Source organism: Bombus impatiens, unplaced genomic scaffold (assembly GCF_000188095.3).
Source record: "Bombus impatiens unplaced genomic scaffold, BIMP_2.2 scf_0418, whole genome shotgun sequence".
NCBI classification, from domain to species: Eukaryota; Metazoa; Arthropoda; class Insecta; order Hymenoptera; family Apidae; genus Bombus; species Bombus impatiens.
In genome coordinates, this window is record NT_176837.1 from 445,438 (window position 1) to 471,255 (window position 25,818).

General features: G+C 33.1%; 2 protein-coding genes across 2 annotated transcripts; both read right to left on the reverse strand.

Moving 5' to 3' along the window:
* Nucleotides 1-700: 700 nt before the first annotated feature.
* Nucleotides 701-2,517, reverse strand: LOC112213013 (lateral signaling target protein 2 homolog). The gene has a single exon (XM_024368363.2). The coding sequence runs from the start codon at nucleotides 2,412-2,414 to the stop codon at nucleotides 1,983-1,985; it is 432 nt and encodes a 143-aa protein (XP_024224131.1). The 5' UTR covers nucleotides 2,415-2,517; the 3' UTR covers nucleotides 701-1,982.
* Nucleotides 2,416-25,818, reverse strand: LOC100745298 (proton channel OtopLc-like). Its single transcript, XM_012386795.3, has 9 exons — nucleotides 24,700-25,818; nucleotides 10,195-10,420; nucleotides 9,787-9,901; nucleotides 6,117-6,342; nucleotides 5,339-5,496; nucleotides 4,163-4,379; nucleotides 3,866-4,028; nucleotides 2,879-3,745; nucleotides 2,416-2,538 (listed from the first exon to the last, which is right to left on the reverse strand). Exons 1-8 carry the CDS (start codon nucleotides 25,781-25,783, stop codon nucleotides 2,911-2,913), a joined length of 3,024 nt encoding a protein of 1,007 aa, XP_012242218.1. The 5' UTR covers nucleotides 25,784-25,818; the 3' UTR covers nucleotides 2,416-2,538; nucleotides 2,879-2,910.

Here is a 25,818-nt window from a genome sequence, read left to right on the forward strand (position 1 = left end):
AGATTTATTCGTTTCTCGATAAACTTGAGAAAGAAGCATAATTATAAAAATCCTATATAATATAGCTTAAAGTTAGAACTGTAATCTAAATATGGAATATATCGACATTTGTTATTCTGTAAACGTCCAACTGAACTTCTAGATAATAATCGAATAGCATATATTCTATATTAATATAATATAGACTAATATAGTCTGCCGAACGATTTTACCATTTTGATTTCAAACTTGTTTGATTGATTTTACATTTGCAGAAGGAATATTTTTGCGGAAGGGATTTTAAATTGGAGAAGGAATTACTTTATGCCTTTTAATGCTTCTTTCTTAAATAATCCTTAATTTTTAGTTGTTCATTATATGGAAATGCATTCTAGAATAACGAGTGATACTAGAATTCATTTCTATTAAACGTATACGTATAGCTTTTTCATTTTTTCAAGTTTAATATTTTATATGTTTAAGCTAATTGTCTACTTATGTTATAATACGTTTGTTCACACATCAACGAAATATGTCAACGTGAACTATCACTTAACTCTCGATTTAATTTACATTATTATCTATGTTTAGTATTTTACGTATATAATAGGCATTTTGTTCACTTTGCTCGATAAACAGCTGATGCTTGACTCGATACGGAACGAATACGATTTCATATGATATAATCATAATCATGAAAATGAATGGATTCTTTTTTTTTAAGGCTAAATATTATATGCATCAAGTTAATGTGAAACGTAATGCTAGATCTCCGCTAGTCCTTGAAAAGTACAGCAGATCTAAATTGAATGTATGTATTGTATATACCTACGAAGAGAGAGACAAAGGAAGAAAGAAAGGATGATTTTTGGCAAAACAAATATCGCGAAGCAGTATGATATAAAACTAGGCACTCGCAATTACTTTATGTGATTTAGAAGAGTTTTCCTAAGAGCTGAAGCTTTAGACGAACTTGATTAATTTGTTATGCAAGTTCGTTTATATATCGTACATATTAAGAAGTCCATTAATTTTCAAAGGGTTTCTTTTAGTTATTAACCAAAAAGATTCTTTTTTTCAATTATGATCTGATGAATATTGAACCAACAGTGTGAGTTGAGCAGTCAACAAACAATATACCGCTTCGAATGTGCATTTTTGAAATATAAACTGCTATACGATGTAACGCGAGTTCAATAAATGCATCATACAGTTCTGTGTAAATATCAACAATTCTTATTTGCCACAGAAAAATTGACAAATAAATATGTACAAAAATATTGTTCGGATTAACGATAATCACATATACTTTGTTTTAAAAAGAAAGAGAGCTAAGAAAACAAGAAGAGAGCTACATCGTTGTGTCTTCGTATCTAACGATTTAAAAGAAAGGGTAACGCAATCTCAATGGCTAATAGTAACGCACTATTCGCATGACTTGCACAATAAATAATTTCCTACGCGTAAATTCTTATAAACGATAATATTGCACGTAAAATGAAAAGGTACTGCACTCTTAGGGATAATTGATTAGAGAGAATTAACTCGCTTTGATACACATACAATTATACTAGGAAGTAATTTTTTTCCAACATCTCCAAGGTCAAATAATTTTCCTCATCATTTTAGCTAGTAACATATATGTATATTAGATACATAAAAAAATATTCTATTTATTGAATAGAAGTTATATTTCTATATCCACAAATCTACCAAATGCAATAATTTTGTAAAGTTGAAGACTAAAAAGTATATAAGTAAGCTATCTAAACATTTACACTTGTAATGAGGGAAATAAGAATTGTAATCTTGAAGATGCTAAAAGTCCGACTCTCTACAATAAGATAAATAATGCCTCATCGTAACAATCCTTCGAAAAACAAGGATAAAAATAAAAAAAAAAAAGACAACGAGACGATCGATCAACTTATACGATATTTTCGATAAAACTCTTGCTCCTTTCGTATCATTCTAACGATCCAGGTTTGCGTCATTTTATCGTGCTAGGTTCTTCTAATTTTGAGCATGTGCAAGTTAGGATGCCATGGCACTTTCCTGAAAGTCGACGTTTTCGTCTCGTCAGGAGATGGAACTTCCTTGTCGGTATCGGCTGTCTCGCCCTCCTCGATTAATCTAAGTCCAGTAATACCCGTATCGTAGCTGAACATTCGACGATGTCGTTTTACATCTTGGTTATCGGCGTTCCAATCTCTTGTACCCGGATCGCTGACCACGCGTCGATGCTTTCTGTGATGATGATGGTGGTGTCGACGATGAGGATGATGATGATGGTGATGACGCATTTGCCTGGACGATCGTATAACGTGGGCCGAACATTGAATATCCACGGCTGGTGACGCGATGCAGAACAAAGAGTTCGGATCGAAGTAGAGCCGATTGTCGACGAAAGGAACGAAACTCACTGAATTCGTCATCCACGAATTAGGGCAGATTAATTTCTTTGGGCTTCTCTGGATCGTAGAGGACCATTCGTTGTCCTGCTGCAGGTTGATAGTTACCTTTCTGCGGCAATAAGAGCGACGCGATCTCCATTGCAATCTGTGAAAAAAATTATTTATCCCTTTTTATGAGGGAAAAGTTTGTAACGGATACCCTTTGGTGGAAGAAGGATATAAAAGAAAATTAGACTTCAATACATATGAAATCAAACAATTTCTGTTACATTTATATAAATACTTTAAGTTATTACGTAGTTTTATGATAAATATATAGGATATTTCAAAATTAAAATCAATATCCAAATACAAACATCGGGTTTGCATTATAAACAAATTTCTTGTATATAAAAATAAGTATATTGCAAGATCCAATATAACTAAAATTTGTAGTTTTGAACGTATTTATTTGTAATTAGTTAAAATAATAATTAACAACACACCTAGAGGAACATGGATGTAGCGATCTGTGTCGTCAGTTGAGCGGATGTTCTCCCCTTGGCATCCTATAGCATTTATTCCACGCTTCCAGTAGCAGTACACAACTATGAAACCGATAAAAGATCAACAGGGGCAATCCAATCCTAGATATAATGCCCCAGGCGAGAACCCCGAAGAATCTCAGCTGTAGTTCTTGCGAGATCCAATTTTGTGTGATCACAGTATCAAAGGCCCACAAAACGGAATTACTGAACAGCAGGAAAGTGATCACTTGCCTGGCTGGTTTCGCTATTATTTGGAAACGAGCTATGCAAGATCTCTTCGATGCTTCGGCGATCAGTGTACTTTGAGCGAAACATTGGATTAGTTGTAGAATCGATGCTGTGAGTAGCATGATGTGTCTTCCTTGTGTTTCGTCGCTTTCGTCCTCTAGAAGAGCCAAGGAACAGGCAGAAACAACGATCGTGAAAATGGAGTATAATTGAACTCCGAAAAGGGCCACGTTTGATAATAAATTATCTAAAATGGCTGGTGCCCTTGACACTATGGACATCTGACGAACTTGAACAAGTCCACTGGCTGTCATTAAGGTACTCAATATTAAAATGCTGGTCAGTGTGCCACAAGTTAACCAGGATAAAGTCGACGAAGGAAAATGTTCGTCTTCTCTTACGACCAGAAATATCAGTATAACTACTATGCCAGCTACCATACATAGTATTCCTAGGAATAAACCTTTGCTGGAGCCATCGCAGCCGACTTTGGTATGACTCGTCAGATCTTTGCTACCGTGGAACTTCTGCTTGTGTGACAACCGATTTCGACCCACGTTCTGACCCATTACAAAAGTTACTGCAGCAGCAATTAAACTGAAATCAAATTGGAAAGAATATAAAATTCAGATCACTTAAGATGTAGATTTTGTTTAGATATAGATTTTAAGGTATTATGATCTTGAATTATATATGGATCAGCGATATAAAATATACCTAAATTGCACAATAAATGGGTATAAAAATGGCATGCTCGATGTCCATAATTGTCCGAGAGTATTTGTATTCAAACATTCTTGTAATGCAATCACTTGGGAGATTTGTTCGTTCGAGATAGGTTGATATGGTTGGAAAACTTGCTTTTCTATTGGAGAATGATCTGAAAAAGATTAAATAAAAAATCAAAAAAACATATTTTTATATCGTACATTTTATAAATTGATATAATTTTTTACATGCACATTTATAATATTTATTTTCACATTAAAATAATGTTCATTGCGTAAAACATACTTATCAGATCTCGAGAATGCCTTGTCAAAGACTCCGGAAATCCTCGAAGATTTAACGGAGAAGCAGAATTGTGGATACCTCGTTGAGCTAAATGAACAAAATATGTCCATTCTTGAGCAGAATCCCAAATCACTAGACGAACCCAGACAGCAATATTCGTGGCAGTTAGATGTATAAATCCAAACCTCGCTGCTAAACCGAATCTCTCCACAAGAACCTATAAATAAAATATAGTCAATTCCATCAGCTTGTTAATCCTACTTTCACTAGTTTATTTTGCACCGTGATAGTAAAAGTTCAAAGAATTAAAAACATTTGAGTCAATTACGAACAGCTACGTATCTTGTTAGTAATCGCTGATAATCTTTAGAAATTATATCTTCAAATATCGTAAAAGAGAACGTTATTGGATTTTCAAGAAGAAAGTGAACCTATACAAAATTTAGTAAAATTGCGTTCCTTTTTTATGATCGAACTTTCCATAGCTTAGTTCTTAGATTAGAAAGTTATAATTTACTTGATTAGTTATTACTCGAATACGTGCATTTGACACATTTGTTACTCTGCTTTTAAAAAATTGCTAATTAAAATATCACATATTCATAAATATTATACAAACGAATATCTTATGTCACTAAAGAAATATGATACAAATCAAAGGAGCGATTGACTGCCACACGAATTTTATGTATTTTGTCGTAAAAGTTGCCATACATTGAAATATACAACATCATAACATTTAATTTATGCAAAATATTATATTGTATTTACACACTTTCTCTAACAATGTTATCTAAGTCATATATATAGGATGTGTATGCACATCGTTAAAAGTTGTTTAGTCTACAAAAATTCTAAAAAATTTAGTAACGTGAAATGAACGTAAAGAAATATGTAAATCACTGTGGAAAACTTATTTCTAGTGAAAATATTTATCTCAAGTTAATTCATCTAATTAAAAATGACTTATCAACAATAATTATCATATATGTAGATTGGTATATCATTTACGTTTTATACCTTCGAATCAAACAGCAAAATGAAAGTAATACATATCAGAAGGATGAACAACTAAAACGAAAAATTAGAAGTATCACCTCAATTAATCTTAAGATTTCGCTTTCGATAGCCTCGACCCAATTGATTCTACACAAACATCAATTAAGATCTGCTCACCTGCGAGTTTACGAAGAGAAAGTGCATCTGCAGAAACGTAAATAGCCCATGAAGCACCGGATGTACAAAGACAACGTCGCTCAAGCATTCCGCCCCTTGCATCATGGAATGCATCGCCATCTCTAAACCGTTGAAGACGAGAGTCGCCAAACCGAAAACTGTTTAAACGTGTTCATTTTTCAATGCTATCTTCCCTTAATCTTTTTTCGTATAAAATCAACATTGCCTTATAATATCGAATCACACTCCTGACATGAATTAACTCTTTTGCTATGGTTCCTCTAAAATCGAAAGCTTTCAGCGAATAAATACCTTTGTAGATATTAGATTATTAATAAATAGTTTTGTGGATATGTAATCTATCGATAGACCATTTTTATAAACATGGAAAAATAAAGTAAAATACGCATGAACGTTTTATTACTTTAAATAATTAATTGTGACGCAATACGTACAGCTGGAAATAAAAATTATTTTAAGTTATAAGATGTATTTATACGCCTTTAGCGTACGATTACTCGATATTTGAGAAACTCATCTGCGAAAAAGTTAAAAACTAAATACACAGAAGACTGACTTTTATACTTTCATCGAAGTTCAATGTTACAACTTTGACTTCTCTACTCCAAATGACAACCGAATGCCATCAGTTGCTGAATGCAAAATTCTATCTAATGTTTCAATATAATGTTTCATACTAAATGTTGCATTAAAGTAGTAAACAGTTGATCGATAAGGCAAAATGTTGATGGGCATTGAAGTGGCCAAAAACACTCACGGAGCGCTCCAACCCGAATGTAGAAACTCGTCGGTGCTGTTCTAGATCGCGAGATGTGAGCACGTTTCAATGATCCAAACCTAGTTAAAGACGCGCCACCAAGTTCCGCATCGTCCATACCGGTTGCACCGGTACCGAGACTCCCGCAGCTATCTATCAATACCCAAATATAGATACTGATGATCACTGCTATGCTTCCTACGTACAAGTACATCAGGAATACGCCCTGCAAGTTCAAGTGGTAAAATAACCAAAATTACATTGATATCTTGGAAAATATACATTTTTACACAATGTACATTCTACGCGAATAAATGGAAAAGTTTGGGGAGAGAATGATATAAATTTGGAAAAGAATTTTTCGATATTTGAAGAATTCCCTTTTCTTAAATAATACAGGAATTGATTAATATGAAAGAACTCTGAAAGTAGATTCTATTAATGAGTTGAGAGTTAACAATCTAGAGTAATTATAAATGAGATAACAACAACACGAGTTATCATTTAAAAGACCATAGATCATTAATTGTATCTTAATTAAAACACAATTATATTGGCCCTGAAATCTATTTATATCTTTCTTTTATTAATAAGCTTGAAAAATTATATGTTTAAAAATTCTATGATTTTATAGTATATTTTACACGTTAATTTCTAAAATATTTTAATTGTCACCGATATCAATGCTCCACTCATGAATACCATTGTGATTCATCCTCGTCGTCAATATTTCTTTGACTAAAAGACTTAATTATCGTTATGAACTATGGTATAAAGAAAAGAAGAAGAAGGCACGCCCAGGAATACGAAAGACAGGTAGAAAGATAGAATACGGTCCTCGATTCATCGTAATTCACAGACTGTAAAGCTAAAGAAATACATAACTTCATGAGTTCATCGTGCGCTGAAATACGGTTTGTGTCATAAGCAGCTTGGAAATCGTAACTACAATGCTTCAAATGACGGTTACCGTAATAACACAGTTTTTCAAGTCAAAATGATTCATAATTTAGTCAAGAGAGCATAATACAATTGGTGAAATTAATTACGAATGCCGTTTGAAATGGACAGAAATGACAAAAATGGTGACAGTAATTCATGTTTCTGTTCTCGATAGATTCATGATGCTTTCTTACAAATCACGATAGTGCATTTTATTTATGGATATAATTATATCCATGATTATATAATAGTTCTTGAGATACAATATATTCATGATTTTTGAATATGAATATACGTGTATAAGTATATGCAGGATGTTTCAGTCTTTTCCGGCCATACGTTATCGGTATATTCTACAAGTCAAGAAAAGAAAGAAATACGATACAAACATATGCTAATGGAGGTATTGTTAATGAGTTGTAACAAAAAAAAACAATATCCGAAATGAGTAACGAACGTACGTTACTACGGTACTAGATATGAATAGATCAAATTAGACATAACACTTGTACGACTTCGACCTCAAAGAGTAATAAACGAAAAGTTCTTGTGTTGTGAAAATCTTGTGTTGACGGGAATAGTGAACATTTTGAAATGGAGTTGTAATTGGAATTGTAGAAGTATTTTTTATACGTTTATATGACATTTTTTCTTGTCTTAACCCATAGAATATACTAACAATGTATGACCGGAAAAGACAGGGACATGCTGTAGTGATTAATTCTATGATTATTACTTTCCTATTTTTATTAGATCTTTACTTTAATTACTGCAAGAGTAATGAATTTAACATACAATAGCTATAATTCTCTTAAATTCTGTCTCATTTGAATTGTTTTACAGTATATCTATAACTATGTCGAATTAAAACTAAAAATTAAATCTATCTTTAAATATATTTCACACGACGTAATCCATAATTATACGAATCACAGAATTATGGAAGAAAAATTATTATTACGTATTTTATTATGAAGAATAAATCTCGTTACTTTGTACAGAAAAACAAATTGCAAGTATGGGATATAAGAAGGATATAAATTATAAGTATGGGATTTATCAGTAGAAGTATGTATATAGTAACATTCTTCATATGAAGATATTTACTTTCAAATAAATTTAAATGTAAAGGCAAGACAATTTTGTTACATATACATGTACCTATCTGATAGTACTAAATAATCAAGGGATCAAACGTTAGCCTAATATGAGAACGTGGGAAATTATTTGCAATCACGCTGAGGAAGTGGGACTAAGCCGCAAACCACTCAGAGGTCATAGAATCACATCGAATACAGGATATATTGCCATGAATCACCCTCATGTTGTGAGAACAAGCAAATCGAAAGGTCATATCATCTCGAGGTCGTAAGATCCGCCTCATATTTGTACACGATTATACAAGTCCATAGTATACAACTCTGCAGATTAATTTCAGCAGCGTTATGAAAACAAACTGAGTACATGGCACATTCATCATCATTCTGGGATTGTGAAACTATTTTCGGGTGAAAGCATATATAACACAGACCATTTTGATATTGTAGAACCATTGAAGAAATTGGTCTTGGCAAAATTTGAAATTGCAACCGTACTACTTTGATAAAAATTTAATACAAAATAAAATTTCGATATTTATCTTTCCATCTTCGATGGAATCAAAGGACCATGTCACAAATCATCCTGATATCCTAGGACCATGGAACTTAACAAAATTTGAAATCGAAACCCTGTTACTTTAATAGAGATTTAACGCGATATGAAATATCACTATGTATTCTTCCATTTCCTCTATAAATATTAATTCACACATGTGCAACTGCAAAACCATTCTATTATTTAAACCTCTAACGATTCAAATGAAAAATCACATGGGTATGTGTTTCATAGCTGTAAAGACGCAGTAATTGACTTAACTATCGTAAAACCTATAAACGTTCGCGTTTATAGCGTATTAAGAAAGAAACGTGATCTACGATGAACAGTTCACCAGAATTATCCCATATTTAGCGTTATCGTACCGTTATCTAACCTGGAAATTTCAAAAAATCTTACACGGAACGATCATAAAATCCACAAAGCACAGAAGAAAATTCACTAAGTTTTATGTCTAACGACCTTATGGGAACGAACGTATACGCGGAAGAGCTCAGGTAAAAACTAGAGACTCTACATTCTGGATGCGACAGCAACACTAAAATGATAACCCAATGACGCACATGTTTCTCGGTAGCTAAATGAAAACTACCGAACGTGGTATGTTTATTTCACATATTCACTTCGCAATTTGTCCCTTGCTATAATATTCGTATTTTATGGCTCGAACGCCTTCAACATCTGTTACTCTTTGACGTTTAGGATAAGTGCTAAATTCTCCAATTTTTATGATCGTAAGTTATCTGCATTAATGGTGATGCGTTTAGATAAATGAATAGTCTAGATTAATAAACAGATCTTATTTAATATTGCCCAGTTGTCGAATTTTTATGTTTCAATTCTGCTCACATTTCAACAAAAGATTTCACGAAAAGATTGTAATATTCGAAGAAAGACTTCGCATAAAATTGGAACAATATATACGAACAGAGATTCTCTCATACTTTCTTTAAACTTGAAATTCTGTAACACTAAGAAACACAATTAGATCGAGAGTGATCCAAAAAATGGAACAAACGATTTGGTTCAAATCTAACGAATCCGTTTGAAATTAAAAAATCTCTCTCCATACCTGCAAACTGAGCAAAGGAACAGGAGTGTCCATGACCTCGGCCAAGCACAGAGCGATCATCAGCACCACGACAAGCTGGCCGTAAACGTTCGAGAGAATGATCCATAGTTGAGAACTGTAACAATCACCATAAAAACCGAACCGTCGACCGCGAGATCTTCACCTTATCATTTTTCACCATAAACATGAACTCCATTCATCGTGAGTTCATCATAGCCAATACTTATCTCTGCCTTCTGATAAATTACTGTTACCTATCTCGTATAATGCGCGGAACGTATCGCAATTTATAAAATTACAGTGTTTACCCGGTGAAATCGAAGACAACCATTACTTATTCCCTTTTTACATCGTTCGAAAATTAAATGTGTATAGATCCAATAAGTTGTTTGAGAAAAGAGGTCTTACAAGGGTTCAGAATGATCCAGTAGATCGCTCGTAGATCGTGTCCTAGAAAGGATCCTGGAGACCAGAGACCTGGATGGAGCGGCCCTTGTTACTTCTGCATTGTTTGTCTCGGCCTCGGTGTTCCTTTCACCCCTATTGGGGGCTCCTCCAGGTGCACCCTCCACGGTGCCACCCGTCGTGCTTCCTGTCTCGTTCAGGCTGTCCTTGTCGTGTTGTTCATTGCTGGCTGAAATTGTTAAAGAAGATCAATGAATGATCAAGGATCTTTAACGTATCGAGTGCGGGTAACTCCACAGTGATGTCATGTCATGGCTTGGGTACTCTCGGAGACAGGTAACGTTACGTTGTCGCATTAAGAAAAAATTTCACGCTGAGCGGCCACGTAACTTTGGCTCCGCGACGCGTTAAACGACGTGTTAAACAATATAATTTAGTTTAATTTTTATATTATTATAAATAATAGTTTAAATAGTAGTATATAATTTTTCAAGCATTCTTTTTAAATCGTTTAACAAGTAACTGTCAATAGTAATTGAGAATTCTGATGTTAAGAAACTGTCTGTTATATTTTAATATGCTGTTATATATTTATATTCGTTCGATGTATTTCAATTATCTGCATACAACAAAATTATTTTTCTTTTTGCTTTTTCCGTAGATACACTAAAATAAGATTTTTTAAATAATTTCATAGTTTTTTCTGAAATATTCGATTTATTTTCAGAACTTTCTTTACAATCGTATTGTTCATTTTCGTTCAGAGACGCAGGAACTAAGGATCGAAGAACACTAAAAAATGTACTTATTTGCATACAAAGCACTAGATACAGCAGAAGTTTGTACAATAATATACATATATAAGACGTATATATGTATAAGACATATAAATAATGTATATATAAGACAGTAACATATATCCAGGTGGGAAAGTGTAAATAAGAGAAACTGAAAGAAGAATGACCACGAAACTTGGGGAGCATGAAAAATGCATCAGATTAGGCTACATACCATCAAATTACTACAGATTCGAAGAGTTGTTGATCTCAAATCTTTTTCAAGTCACATAAACAGACTGGAACATGGCCTTTTCACTTTCTTCATTATACAACTTTACTAATTAAGAAGACTGATGAAATTGTAGATCAATGAACCATAATATGCATACAGATGCTTGCATAAATTAAAGTTTTATATAATACGTATAAAGATTCCGATAATAAGCTGAATGGCTGCCAAATTTTACCTGGTGATTTTCTGTCGAGTAATCTTTTTCTGAAGTTTTTTATATCTGTTTTTTTCGTCTTTATTACAGAATTTAGATTGTCATAACCACTTAGCTTCGACAGTCAAGATTAGCATTATATTGTTATTAACATTAAGCTTATTAGAGTTTTTTATTAAAGTTCATTATCGTTAAATCTTTAAATTCTTAAACTTACAGATTATTCAAAAAATGAAGATAACAGTATCAATTAATTAATATTAATATCAGTTAATGAATGAATAAAATCATTAAAATGTTATTTGTTACATCTAAACTCAGGTATTTAACCAAATATTCAACTATTTAATTTGCTTGAAAATTCGTGATTTCATTCTGCTCTTCTTTAACTTATCGCTTACTACTTTGCCCTATTTACTCATCATTTCAAAATTTATCCTGAAACCGAAATAAATTTACTTTTACAATGCTTAAAAAGGACTCTTAAGCTTAATTTACATAAAGAGCTACCTCTTTTTAAAATTTCATTAGCTTTAACAGTTGTATGTATAACACAGTAGCAAGAAATTATCATCATGATACACATTTAAGATAGAGTGGATTTTCGAAACTGTTGCCCAAATTCCATTTGGAGGCTCGTTAACTGAGTCTACTCTCCGTGGCCTTTTGGGTCAGTAGAGTAATACGAGCAACTTTCGCTAGAGGAATTCGTACATCCAACTGTTCCTTCGGTAATTTCGACTCGACTGATTTAAAAACGTTCTAAACGCGACGAAACGGATCTGAGAGTTAGAAAACTCGATCGCTTTAACGAACAAGGTAAATAAAAAATTACTAATATATTGAAAGTTAGAAACAATTATAACAGGCCAAAAGTATAATGATATTCGTCATAACAGATAATATTGGAAATTAAATGATATTGATGATAAATCGAAATCCAAAGATATATCGAGAATTAGGAATGTAATTATGACAAATCAATAGTATGTTATAACATTATACCTCATGATATTAGGTTGAAAAATTTGTAGCATCTCTGACAATTAATATCAAGTTTCATTATATGTATATTTAGCTCAGATGAAAGAAGATTGTTTTTATCTTAGAAGCTTACAAACACGGCCAAGTTTTTTCTAAAAAGTGATCATAAATCTACATAGACGAATATAAGTAAGCACTACATAGTAAAAATTTACCGTTAAATATTCCTAAAATCGCAGAATTCATTAAATTGTCCAACAGACGATATAAGAAGCTAAATCCATAAAAATATATTAGCCGTGAATTTTTCTCAAACATCATCGCCACTAAAATAATCTAGTAGAATGTGTCATAATAGTTGGAATTAAAAATCAAAGCACTATTTCACGATTGAAACGCAAGTGACCATGAAGCGTTGATAAATTAAAGGAATTCATTTCTTTGAAAGCCGCATCGTAAATTCGTTAATTGATGCAACCACAATGCAAATAATTGTTTTCCTTTACATTTCTTATTCTTACTCTGATGTCGATGTACATATATAGACGTTCTCGAGATTTGTTAAGTCACTGGCAATTAACTGGGCCCGCGCTACCGTATAATTGAGTTGTTTAAGGTAAAAGTGATGTAAGCCAGTTTTTCGCGTACTTCGTTTAACACCACATCTCGAAAGCGTAAACTTAATTCTAGTTTATGCAGAAGTGATGTAAGTATATCTTCATTGGTTTCCCGATGAATAGCAGATTAAGTGAGAGTCGTCCACTCGATCCCTTACAGAATTTTTAATTTGTCTTCACTATCAAGTAATCGACTTTTTTGACTTACAATTAATTCCAAGGAAAACTGATCGTCTTTCTCTATACACATAAACCTGCTCGAGTACAAGAGAACGTCACTTCATTACGATCATAGAAATACGTAGTTGAAATACTAATCTCACCTCCATTCATATTAACCTAACGTCAAACGATATTCAAACGATATTCCAGATAGATCATCTGGACTCTTATTGTTCCCCGACAGAGATTGAAATCGGTAAAGTGAAGAACGATCGTCGGTGGTTGTAAGGATTGTTCATAATGATCTGTAATAAATGGACAGTCATGAATACCGCTCGTTTCAAAATGTTCGATAAGCATATTCGCCGAAGAATATTCCGTTACTTCGTGATATAAATTATTATTACTTCAGTTTCAAGCTGTAGGCGGTCTTCGTACAAAATCAATAGTACTATTGGTAGACTTCTACAGAGATGAATACCTGATTATGCAACGTCAGAACCTGAAGGTGAAGAGTCAACATTCGACAATTATTTTACAGAGATCATCAACAGTAACTCTGTATTCACATATCCATAGTACCGTTAATATTATTTTGCGGTACCATATACACTGGTTATGGGAATAAATAAAAATAGAGTATATGTTTAAATGATTGAGAAATATAACTTTGCCAATATAGCCTGTAATATAATCACTTGAAACAGATTCAGATCTGCGACTGGATAGTCTTGATCCCATTAATCCATTGGTATACTGATGTTTTCGCACTAAACTTTCCTATGTATACCTACTATTTTCTCTAAATCAAGATTACTATTTATTCTTATTAGTAATAGATAAAAAATATTGAATGTTTGAGTTACTAAAAATTGCATTAAGAATGTACACAAAACTACAATGTCTTAGCTATATTTGTTAATGCGTTAAAGAATTACCAAATAGAATAAATAACAAAAGGTTGCAATCTCTTAAAGATAACTGAAATAAAAACTGGTAGAAAATGCAGTACCCTACTATAATATTCTATTCAGGATTAAAGAAAATGAGGCGCAGTGAGAACTTGATAGCAGTGACACGATGATGAATGGGCCAAGAAGAATAATACGAATTGGAAAGAAACACGCAAGATCATTTGAAGTTTAAAATTAAAGATAAAAATTGTACTATATTATGAAAGTAACTTTTACTCAAACGAAAAAAATGTGACATTTTTTATCGTAAATTGTTGATGCTATTGAATTATGAAAAAACTTGTTCTCCTTAATTTATAGATAAATAATAATTCATTATAGGTAATTGATACCTTTGAATTATGGAAAAATAATACTTGGTGTGCTTGATTTATTGCTACATAATATGTACAGTAATGTATAAATGAAGAAACTTACAAAATATGTTAAGATATTCGAAAAAGCGTATCATTGGATTAGCGCGATTCTAAGTCGTAAAATATATATATAGAATCAATCATCAAAATACGCGGATATAACTTCAACGGTGAATTAGATTCGATGGAAATACTAAGAAAAGTTGGTATGAAATCATTGGCCTATTTAATCAAATGGGTAACAGAGCTCGGTGAAAATTATTTATCATAAAATACGCCCGTGTGTTTTCACACAACCTGTTATATATAACTTGCAATTAAAAAAATTCTAAGATATAGATATAGATAGTCATAGATCTTAAACGTTATGGCACAATAAATTTGCGGGAAGTGAATCCCACAGAATGTTGAATGAAATTAAATTTCTTTAAAAAGAATATTTACATCAAAATGGTGAGGTATAAAAAATATGAACAGAAACTGTTTCTTTAGAGAAAAAAAAGAAAGAAAAGTTAGCATTATAGAAAAAATAATATTTATGTTGAAATATATCAGACTTTAATATTCTATAGAGATTAAGTTAATTGTTGTGCGAGAATAAGCAGATATGAGTATCTTTTTCAAACTGAGTATAAAATAATTAATCAATACCTAAAAATATATGTTAAAATACTAAGAATTATTAATAGAATAATTATAGTAAATAAAGTAAGAATTTATAGTTAAATATAGAATATATTATATAATGCGTTTTATCGCTTTTGATCCGTTTATATGGCTTGGAAGGAATCGTCGGTATTATGAAGTGAAATGTGAAATTTTGTGACCCAGCTGAGTAGAAAAATTAGGTCGATACCGCGTAAATTTGAGACCTTACGGTTTATCTTGAAACACGGTCTGTCATTACGCTGTCGGAGAGTTGCAAAAAAGGTAGAAACTCGTCTGTCAGCTGGCAGAAGGATTCGAGAAATTCATTTTCTTTCTAACACCATGCTTGCAAAAAAATAGATTCTCCGAAGTTTTATTTCTATGTCATAAATCATGAAATGAATTGGCGCCTGTTATTAGCATTTTTGACAGCTTTTACAGAAAATGACTAACGATTCATTCAAATCATTTTCATTTCAATACGATTGATATTATAAAAAAGTTTCAAATAAAACAATAAATAATTCAATAAGTATACTGTTAAAAACACATAAACTACATGTACTAAAATACATATACGCTTAAACAGAGCAAAGATATTAAATCATCCAATTACTATGAATAATACATTTAACAAATAAATCTCAATCAACAATTCATTTGCTATTGTTAATATGAATGTTTCAGAAAAACAAAAACGACAAAAATGAAGAAAGACCATTAAGCATAAACTCACAATCACATCATCAACATATGGCATACTACGTCATCAACTAATAACAATAAACTATCAATTCGACATTTATTATTATAATTCACCATATGCACGAGTCCAAGAGAAATCTATATAAAAAACAAAGAACCCGTTACTTACACCAACTGTTCGCGACGTTAATTAACATACAAAAATTTACCTCGCGGGGCTTTCTTAAAAGAAAACAATCGTCATCACAGGCACGCTTGAATCATCGTCCATGATAAACGTTGACGTGCGTTCCTATAGCAGAAGACAGGCAGCGTGCACCACGATATGCAACTGAACAAGAGAGATGTGCTCCAGAGACTACCGCCAAACGGAATGGCTTGTAACCCAGAAACATGCAAGGAACATATCGACTGGTCTGGGACACAACACGGTGGTGGTAACCAAGATGATGATGAGAACTATGATGATAATGAAGATGACCGCCAGGATGATGATGCCGTTTCTCGTAGCCTCGTTTTCAACACTTCGACAAGACTATACGATCAACGTATGCCGCTTAGCTTCTGTTACTTTGATATTTTCGCAATGATGGTGGCGGATACCGTAGGATATTTGAAATTTCCCGTGGAATTGGATAACGACCTGACCTAGATGCATCTTCACAAAATTGAATTCACAATCGGATCATATTATTTCTTTGTTTCGGCGAATAACACGATATTATTATTCGTTATTCCCTTATTTCTCTATTTATTTATTTATTATTCCTTTTCGTAGGGTTTCTTGTATAATTAATAATTCTGATATTATTATACGAGATGTCAAGAAGGATTGGAAACTTCAAGAGTAAAAATCTTCAGTCAGATGGATTTTTCTGCGATTAATTTAGCATTCATAAAGAAAGATTCAGTTCTTATGCTATTAACTTATCTATCCTTGTTTTGATAAAAAGAAGGATGATCTTTCTGATTGAGTATTTTGGAACAATACTACGGCACATATGCGATAAAGAAATGTTTTATGATGTTTATTAATGAGATAATAACAAAGATTATAAAGATCTGTTTGATTCAAAGATTGTAAGGTCTGAAAAGATGCTCGATATAATTAACTTGCAATATCATTGTGTAAGGGCTACGGGTGTTTATGCATTTATTTAAAAATGCACAAAATGCATATAACGTGCAAAAATATATAAAACTAGAGAAATAACATATTCATTAGACTACCTAGATTTCATTTCTTAATTAATTATACATTTATAAAAGTATGAATTTGCGTAATCATCCGGAATCAATTTTTCATTTTAATCCACAACTTTCTAAAGATATCACTTCTAATACACAAAATTTTCCTCTTCTGACATCCTTTTCTAACGATTGATTTATCCACCGCTACAATAATTTGCATTCACTTCCGTGTTTATGAAGGAATTCCCTCTTAATATCCCACGCATCGAACACTCAATTAAAAGATCGCGTTTCGCGAGTCCTCTGTAATTTACAGAAATACCGTCCAGCACGTATGATGGCCAACCAAGCGGATCGAAACTTGTTTAATGTCATGACGATCAAGATGCGCCTTAAAGGAAGGAGCGATTAAAAGATCGTGTTGCAGGACATTCGGCGGTTTTGACACGCCAACGCGCACGAGTGAACCGAAGGCGACTTCTAGAGATTAATACGATCACGAGCATGCGATCCTGTTATGATCCGATTAATCGTTCGCCTCTTACGGCGTGGCTCACGTGAAATCTTGACTTATTACACCATAATGCACAGTTCATGACACAAGAACGCTAAGAGTCGAAAGTATTCGCCGCAGCCACCTGTTGTATGAATTATCGGTTCCATTCGTGACTCGAGGTCATCCGCCTCTATGTACATACATATCTCGATTTCTTAACTTGGCTAATGCATGCTTAACAGATCTCATCAGAGGTATGAGTATGATAGATGTAGGAAATTGATAGGATGGAATTTTATATATATAAAATTACTATATTATATACTACTACTATACTACTATACTACAACTATAATACTAATATATTACTTATATATATATATATATATATATATATATATATATATATGTAAGTAAATATATATATATATATATATATATATATATATATATATATATATATATATATATATATATATATATATATATATATATATATATATATATATATATATATATATATATATATATATATATATATATATATATATATATATATATATATATATATATATATATATATATATATATATATATATATATATATATATATATATATATATATATATATATATATATATATATATATATATATATATATATATATATATATATATATATATATATATATATATATATATATATATATATATATATATATATATATATATATATATATATATATATATATATATATATATATATATATATATATATATATATATATATATATATATATATATATATATATATATATATATATATATATATATGTAAGTAACTTTAATAATAGAGCAATTTGTAAAAATCGAACGATCGATCGCAAATAAAAGATTCATTTATTCAGTTTCAAGCATCATTGCGTTAAGGCGTGGAAGAGCGGATCTTTAATAGTCTTTAATAGTCTTTAGAAAGTGTAAAATGATGTTTGGATTTCGTAAAGATTAAATGATAATATTTACAGCGGTAGTAAGGTGTAGCTGATCTTCAATGTATTCTTTGACCTTGATCAGGCTCTTGTTGAATCAATCATTCTGTTTAGAGAAAGCTGAATGAACAAATTCGTAGAACCGAAAAGTGAGCGTTTTGGCAAACGTTTAAATTGAAGTTGAAAAGTCTATAATTTAATTCATTAAAAGAGTATTTAACTGAAAAGTATGACAAAACACGTGTTCATTCAATGAAAGTTTTAGTCTGTTCACTGTTATATTATATATTGTAGACTAAGAATGTAAAGTCGTCATTAAAGTAAAAAAGGTTATTTACGTCGATGAAGATGAACTTAACAAAACGTCTAGGTTGACTTTCCATCAATTTAAAACGCACTTTTACTTCATGACAATGAGTCACTCATCGCAAATACCTTCGTGAAAAATAAAGAACCTGTTTTCTGTACCTTTCACTTGGTCACTTGAAAGTTCAAACCGAACTACTGATAGTATCTAAAATTTCTCTTTTCTCGATTCATCTCGCATAAAAAGTGACTTTGTGAATCGACTTCGAATAGAAATAAACTTATATGTTTATGGAAGTAAACAAGAATACTACCTCTAAGAATTTGCATTTTATAAATCCAAAATTTTTATGCCAGATAAATTACTGTTATACCTGCCAACTATAAGTGCCATATTGCCAAATATTAAACGATAATTTTCAATATAAATCCCTAACATCGATTTATCATGAAGAATCAGAATAAAATCTGAAGTATCTGAATTTCTCCTTTGGTATATGACATATATCTTCGAAGGTGTCAGGAAACTATGAAAGAGAATTTTCCACAGTATACACCAGCCTCATAAAATATCGTTCCAATCTCCTCAGCTGATTGTATCTTCGCGGATTACGTGTTCCCTGAAAGGATGCCGATGATAACGCTCCTACTTTTCCTCTTTTTATACTTCAGCCATGCGAGACTAATCGTCTCGTTTTACGGCGCATAGAACTGAACGGCTCCGTGATCATCAAAAAAACGACGACTACTACCCAATTTGATATTCCTCTAATTAAGATGCATTGCTTGTCAAGAGAGAAACAAAAATGGAAAAGAAACGAAAAAAATGTGGGAAGATGCAAAAGTACGTGAATAGTTGTTAACACTACAAGTAACACTAGGAAGATCATTCCACTTCTTGCGACTCGTCATCGAATCGATAAAAGTTGTTACATTTCACAAAAATTTTGACACTTGAAAGAAATACGTTTTTTTATGTTTTATATAAAATAATAACGTACTGTCTTTAACAAACTTTCGAAATATAAGACGGTTCTCTTCTACTCTTAAGATAAACATGATAAAAATTCTGGTAAATAAACGTCAAAATTTCACTTTGAATAAAAATATGAATGTTCCTTTCTGTTTTATACAGCAATTGATTTTTAGACAGGAGAGAAGCAATACTTAAAAAGGATATAAAAAAAAAGAAATTCTGATATTTCTAGCGTTAAAATTCGATACCAAAGCGTGATAAATAATCGTGAAGATATAATAGCCTCGATAAAGAGGGAAAGAACCAGTTCCGACGTGTGACACGTGAAATTATGTTCGAAATTCATTTTCAGCGCTCAACTGGTTTCTTTGGAAAACGATCGTTCGCCACGTCGTCGTGCATCCGTTCGCAGGATAAAAATTCATGAAAGTTTGAATGAACGAGGCAACGACACACACGTTAAATCGATTTGACCGCTCTTCACGATGCAACGAATCTGCTTTCACGCAACTTGCATCGATCGTGTGCATAAAGGACAATTTGTCGTTGATCAGGAAACGAGCGTTTCAATGCGATTTCGAAGCGAAAAATTGCGCTACTCCATGGAAAAAGACATTTTCCACGGATACCTTTCACCTCGTTTTACTCTTTGCTTTCACGATGTACGCATCCTTTGTGCGTGCTTCTGCAACGCATTCTCTTGATCGTAAACTTTGCTTGAACGAACGTATTCCTACTAAATATTATGGTAATTTTATATTTCAAAATCGTTGGATTTCGAAAATTGTTGGATCGAATATTAAATTTGGAAAGTTGCTGAATGTGAATTAAAAAGCGAAAAACGTGACTTTTCTCGAATTATTGATATAATGTATTAAGAGTTTCTTATACTCGAATGAATGACTCCAACTAATCTTATTGGAATTATTGGAGTTATTCAAATATCAAAATACTGCAGTTAGAAGTATTGTAATTTATTGAATTAAAGTTTGAAGTACCTATAACATTATATCGGACTGAAGACATCCAATTACATGTACTAACGAATAAGATCTGTGGCAACTGAAAGGATTAGAAATGGGCACATGACAAAAATTATGCGACATATAGAATATATGTACTTATGAGGACATTAGAGAAAGTTCAGAGGGAATTTGGACGGCATTCACAGCGCGTGGAGTGTCAAATGTCAACCGCTTAATTACGTCCTAAACGACAATTAACGGTTAGAAAACACATATGTTACTTGTATAACACTTAATGCACACAATTAATTTTTCTACTTCCTTAATAACTTGTTCACAAAACTTTATCTGTATTCATCGCGAAGGCTATGTGACATTTAACGCAAACGAAAACGGTATGTGGTATTAGATTAAAAGGCACGTTAACGACGTTAACAGAAAAATCTTGAACATCGTTAAACGATAAATAATGATGCCTACCATATTTATTAGCTTAAACTCGACAAATTTAATAGACGTAATACCTAAAATAAAATTTTCTTCTCCTTCTGTTGAAAAGTTTAGAGTACGAGAAAATTTAAAGAAGCTTAAAGATGTTTAACGAAGTTTGAAATAAAAATGAATTCATTAAAACGGGATATAATCTCGTACTTCTAAACAATATCTTCTATTGAAATGGAGCTATCAACAGTTTTATTCCCAGAAAAAATAAAAGAATTTAATTGAATAATGAGCAAATTGCAACAATGCATGAACATGAGCTGATTTATATTCGGAATTTTCTTTTATTATCTCGTAACCAACATGCAACGAAAAATTATGCACTGAATAATTCATTAATATCCATACTCGCTTATGATCTAAACGAGATTTCCACGATTCTAATTTCATAGATTTCGACATTAAATTTGACTTCAGCAATGCTAAAAATCACAACATCTAAGAAATATTTTTATCAAACGAATTAATCGTATAATAATGATATTCTCATGAGAAACTAAGTATGAAGTAGAAAAAATTTCAGAGAACAACAACATAAATAATACCGAACTCACTCAACTAAAAAATTTATTTTCAGCAAAAGAATTACAACCGTTCAACAATGCCCACATGAAACATCAAGAAAAACGGTAAAAGAATTAAAATTCTCATACTTCGACTAACAGGAAAACGAAATATCACTAACAGCACAATACAGACGGCTGGAGTGAAGGATTTATCACCATTCTTTCCCATAAACTTCTCTAAAAAATGTTTTTCATCCGTAAGAAAATATTTCTGCAAAGTCTACAGACTCTCGTGTGCAAATGCAATTACACTGTTCTGGCACTCGAAAGCAATAGGGGACTATGATGCGCGAGCAAAAGTGGATAACTGTACTGAGGAAGCCGGTTACAGTAGATGGCAAAATAAAGATACAAATCCCTCGAGATGCGTCGTCTAACAACGGTAACGTGGTAATGTGTAACAGCGACAAAGCTGTCAGAAGGCCAATAATCACGGCGCCACATGTTGGATAAATCGATGTAAGTTTCGTGATTAATGATCTCGCTGATACATACCACTGTGGAAACGAAGTGGAACGAGAAAGTAAAGGGTCATCGAAGACAAAATGCTTCTTTGGATCACGCGTTTCGTACAAAGGACACGTTGCTCTCCACTTTCTTTTCCATGAAACGAAACGCGCGAAGATCGTTCAACTTTGCGCCATTAACGACCGACGACATTCGTTCGTCATGCGAGATTATTCACCAGCCACAATTCACAAATCCTTGAATTTAGACTTTGTAAATTACAAATTTCTATTAATTCTTCCTTTTCAGAATTTTAGAAAGATTATTATATTTAATTATTTCTTTATTATTCATTAAATATTTTTCTGATCTTTTTCTCACCGAGGAGACCTTATTATTTCAACTTTGAGTGAATTATAGTTTATGTTACATGTTCTATTACTGTAATCAGTATTAATTAGAAAAAAAGATTAATCTCTCATTGAGCGTTAACTTTGAATGAATCGAGAAACGCTCGAGATTTTCTAAAATCATTCGTTCTACGCGTATCACTGTTATTCTCCCTCGAATATAAATAAAAGAAAGTCAATACGACATCGCATGGCTGGAGAAGTTGGGAGAAAATATTACCTGATAATTTAATATATTTATGTTAAAAGGTACTAAATCAACTTATTTTCTCGTTAAAACGATGTCTGTTGTCTTATCTCGAAAAACTATCATCTATGGATCACAATAAAGAAAGTTGGTACTGGAAGAAAACAACCGAAATTTATTTCGATAGTTCTCTTTCATTATAACATTTTCTTTTATTAATCCTTTCATCCTTTGAATGTAGCTGTCATTTATATTTACGCTACCCATTACATAACTCAATTTCATCATTAATTTCTACGTATAAAAATTCACTAAACGCCATGATCAAAGATCCATGATACTTATCATACACGTCTACGCCATAAAGGGGAGGAAAATAAGACAGATAAGGTGCAAAAACAGCGAAAGTTGAAATCGTCTATTCATTACCGCAGACAGCGATAAAAAGTACTGGAACTATGAGATCCATGAGAGCCATTCGATGTATTCTCAAATAGAATCCTCGTCATGGTGAAAACTCGATTACTGTGTTCCACGGGGGAAGATTGAAACACGACATACGTGCGACTTTAATCCTTAACCAGCGGTATGAAAATACCGCATAACAGGCAGGATGGGGTTAATAGGCTCTGTGGCAGGCTAATTTGAAGAGTTTTTGCAGCCACTGAAAAGTTGAAGACCGGCATGTACCGTGAGTCATCGCCGACATGCCATAATGCAGGTGTATTGTACACGTTAATTATCCATCAGTTAACAACGTTATAATATGTTTCATGGTACAAACGGTACTCTTTAGCAGCGAAGATAGTTGATTGACTAAAATGGAAACTCTTCTGTAGATCATAGTTCATCCACGCTACAGCAATTTTATTATATTTGGTAAATTCAAAGTCACAGAATTGTAAAACTAAGATTTTGCGAATTTCAATTTAATCGTCTATTTCGATTTTTAGAAGTGCCATCTTTATAGCTTCATAATCGATTTAATTATAATTTTATTTTCTGAAGGAAAATAGCAGTAAAGAAAGATATCGATCGAAATAAACACAAATTATATCAATTCATATACGATAAATTCTTTATACTGATCCACGTACAAAATAATATTTTATTAGATTTATTTTGATTAGTTTCAACATCCAGATTCATAACACTTTTACTGCAGAATAAATAAAAAATTTCCACAAATGAAATTCATCTATCGCGGAAAACAACTGCAGCTCTTTAAAAAGGAAAGTAGGTTATTCCATTCGATCTATAGAAAATTAATCAATTGGAGAATTAAATGCTATTCACACTTCCAGCCTAGATTTCATCGAACACCTTGCCAGCTAGCTCCAATAACCGTTAACCATCGATCGAATTAGATATTAGTATCGAAAACAGTCCGACAAACAGAATATTGGTTAATGAATGCATTGCTAATAAAGAAAACTTCGCACGTATCAAGTGGACGAGACGCGTATACGCACGATTCACGTCGGATCTACCGCTAGCTATTTCTTTTGGTCGCCGACCCGATACCGTACAGTGTACAACGACTAACGAACAGCTTGCATACAAATTCATCGCGTCTTGACAAACGAAACTATGTCGCGCGCAAAGTGTTATACCGTTGTACTTGAACAACCATCGTGTCGGATGATCTCACCGCAGTTGCATCTTTCACTCAACCGGATCGCCGGAGATCGAAGAGATCACCGACTGAGAAGAGATTATCACCGATTTCCCTCTACTAGACCGAGAGTATCATCGAATAAACGGCTGTATTAGCAGAACAGAACATGAAGAATCGGTCTCTCACCCTTTTTATCCATTGCCGAAGACGTGGAAACTGTTGAAGCTTCTTCAGGCACATCCACTGCTCGTTCCTCTTTGCCAGAAACGATTCCACCGATATTTCCCTTAAAATCCTCCTCCTTCGATATCAACGCCTCGTCGTTCTTACTATAATCAATAGTAGTTTGATCGTCAACTTTCTTCCATTCCGATAAATCCTTGTTGTCCGCCTCTGTAGCAAATCCCTCGAGACCAGCTATGTTCCGAATATCAGGCACCAGGGTCTCCTCGTCGTCTTCTCTTATCCGCCATTTAGCTCTTTGATGGTGTTCAGTGGTCCCGTTGTTCTCGCGAGCCGCGATTTCACTCACAGAATCCACCACCTCCTCGACCAGCTCCTCCTCCTGAAGCATGTACTCTCTTCTCTCATTCGGATTCTGGTAAACACGGTAAGGTCCTACCAAACCGACGATTCCTCTGGGCACCGCCACGGTCCTCTTCCAATCCGCATGCAGCTGATCAAACTCTCCCAAGTGGTTCGTGTACATTTCACCGAGACTGAAGAGACGTCGCGGTTCCGGTAGCTGTCGAGACGCGACCTGTAACCAGCGGCGAAGTTCCTCTTGCCGTGAACAAACCTCCAGCTGTGCTTGCCTTTCCTCCGACGATTGTTCTTTGATCGGCTGCAGTTTCCTTTCGAAACAGCACGTTTCGTTTAACTGAACTTTTTTTGGTTTTTTCACCACGCTATACAGAGGATCCTCATCTTCTTCGAGTATCGTCGAGTCTTGAAACGTTAATTTACTCTCTGTCGGTAGCCAAACGTATGGAAGCCCCCTTTGCTCCACTCGAGATACTTCGTAACCGCTTTTTCTTGGTTTTTCACTTTTCACGGCGCTTATCACGACCACTTTGTTTTTTACGTTAGATGGTAAGTTGTTGGCAGAATCGTTGCTGTCGAGAACACTGTATATAGGCTCGCGAGTAGCAGTCTGAATCCACTTCGGTCTGTTCTTTGGTTTAGTCGAGCACCTAAACTGCTGCGGATCAGCTGTTGGTGTCTTTCGTTCTGCGTTTGCAACGGGAATGTCAGTTAGTTCGGCCACCATGGTCAGGTGTTTCGATTACGATCTAGGTGATCAGG

Excerpts from the sequence above, each read along its gene's own strand:
- LOC100745298 (XM_012386795.3), bottom strand. The coding sequence starts at position 25,783 with ATGGTGGCCGAACTAACTGACATTCCCGTTGCAAACGCAGAACGAAAG. Across the intron at positions 4,029-4,162 it reads GCATTCTCGAGATCTGATAA|ATCATTCTCCAATAGAAAAG; the intron begins GTATGTTTTACG and ends AATCTTTTTCAG. Across the intron at positions 3,746-3,865 it reads CCATTTATTGTGCAATTTAG|TTTAATTGCTGCTGCAGTAA; the intron begins GTATATTTTATA and ends ATTTGATTTCAG.
- LOC112213013 (XM_024368363.2), bottom strand. The coding sequence starts at position 2,414 with ATGACGAATTCAGTGAGTTTCGTTCCTTTCGTCGACAATCGGCTCTAC.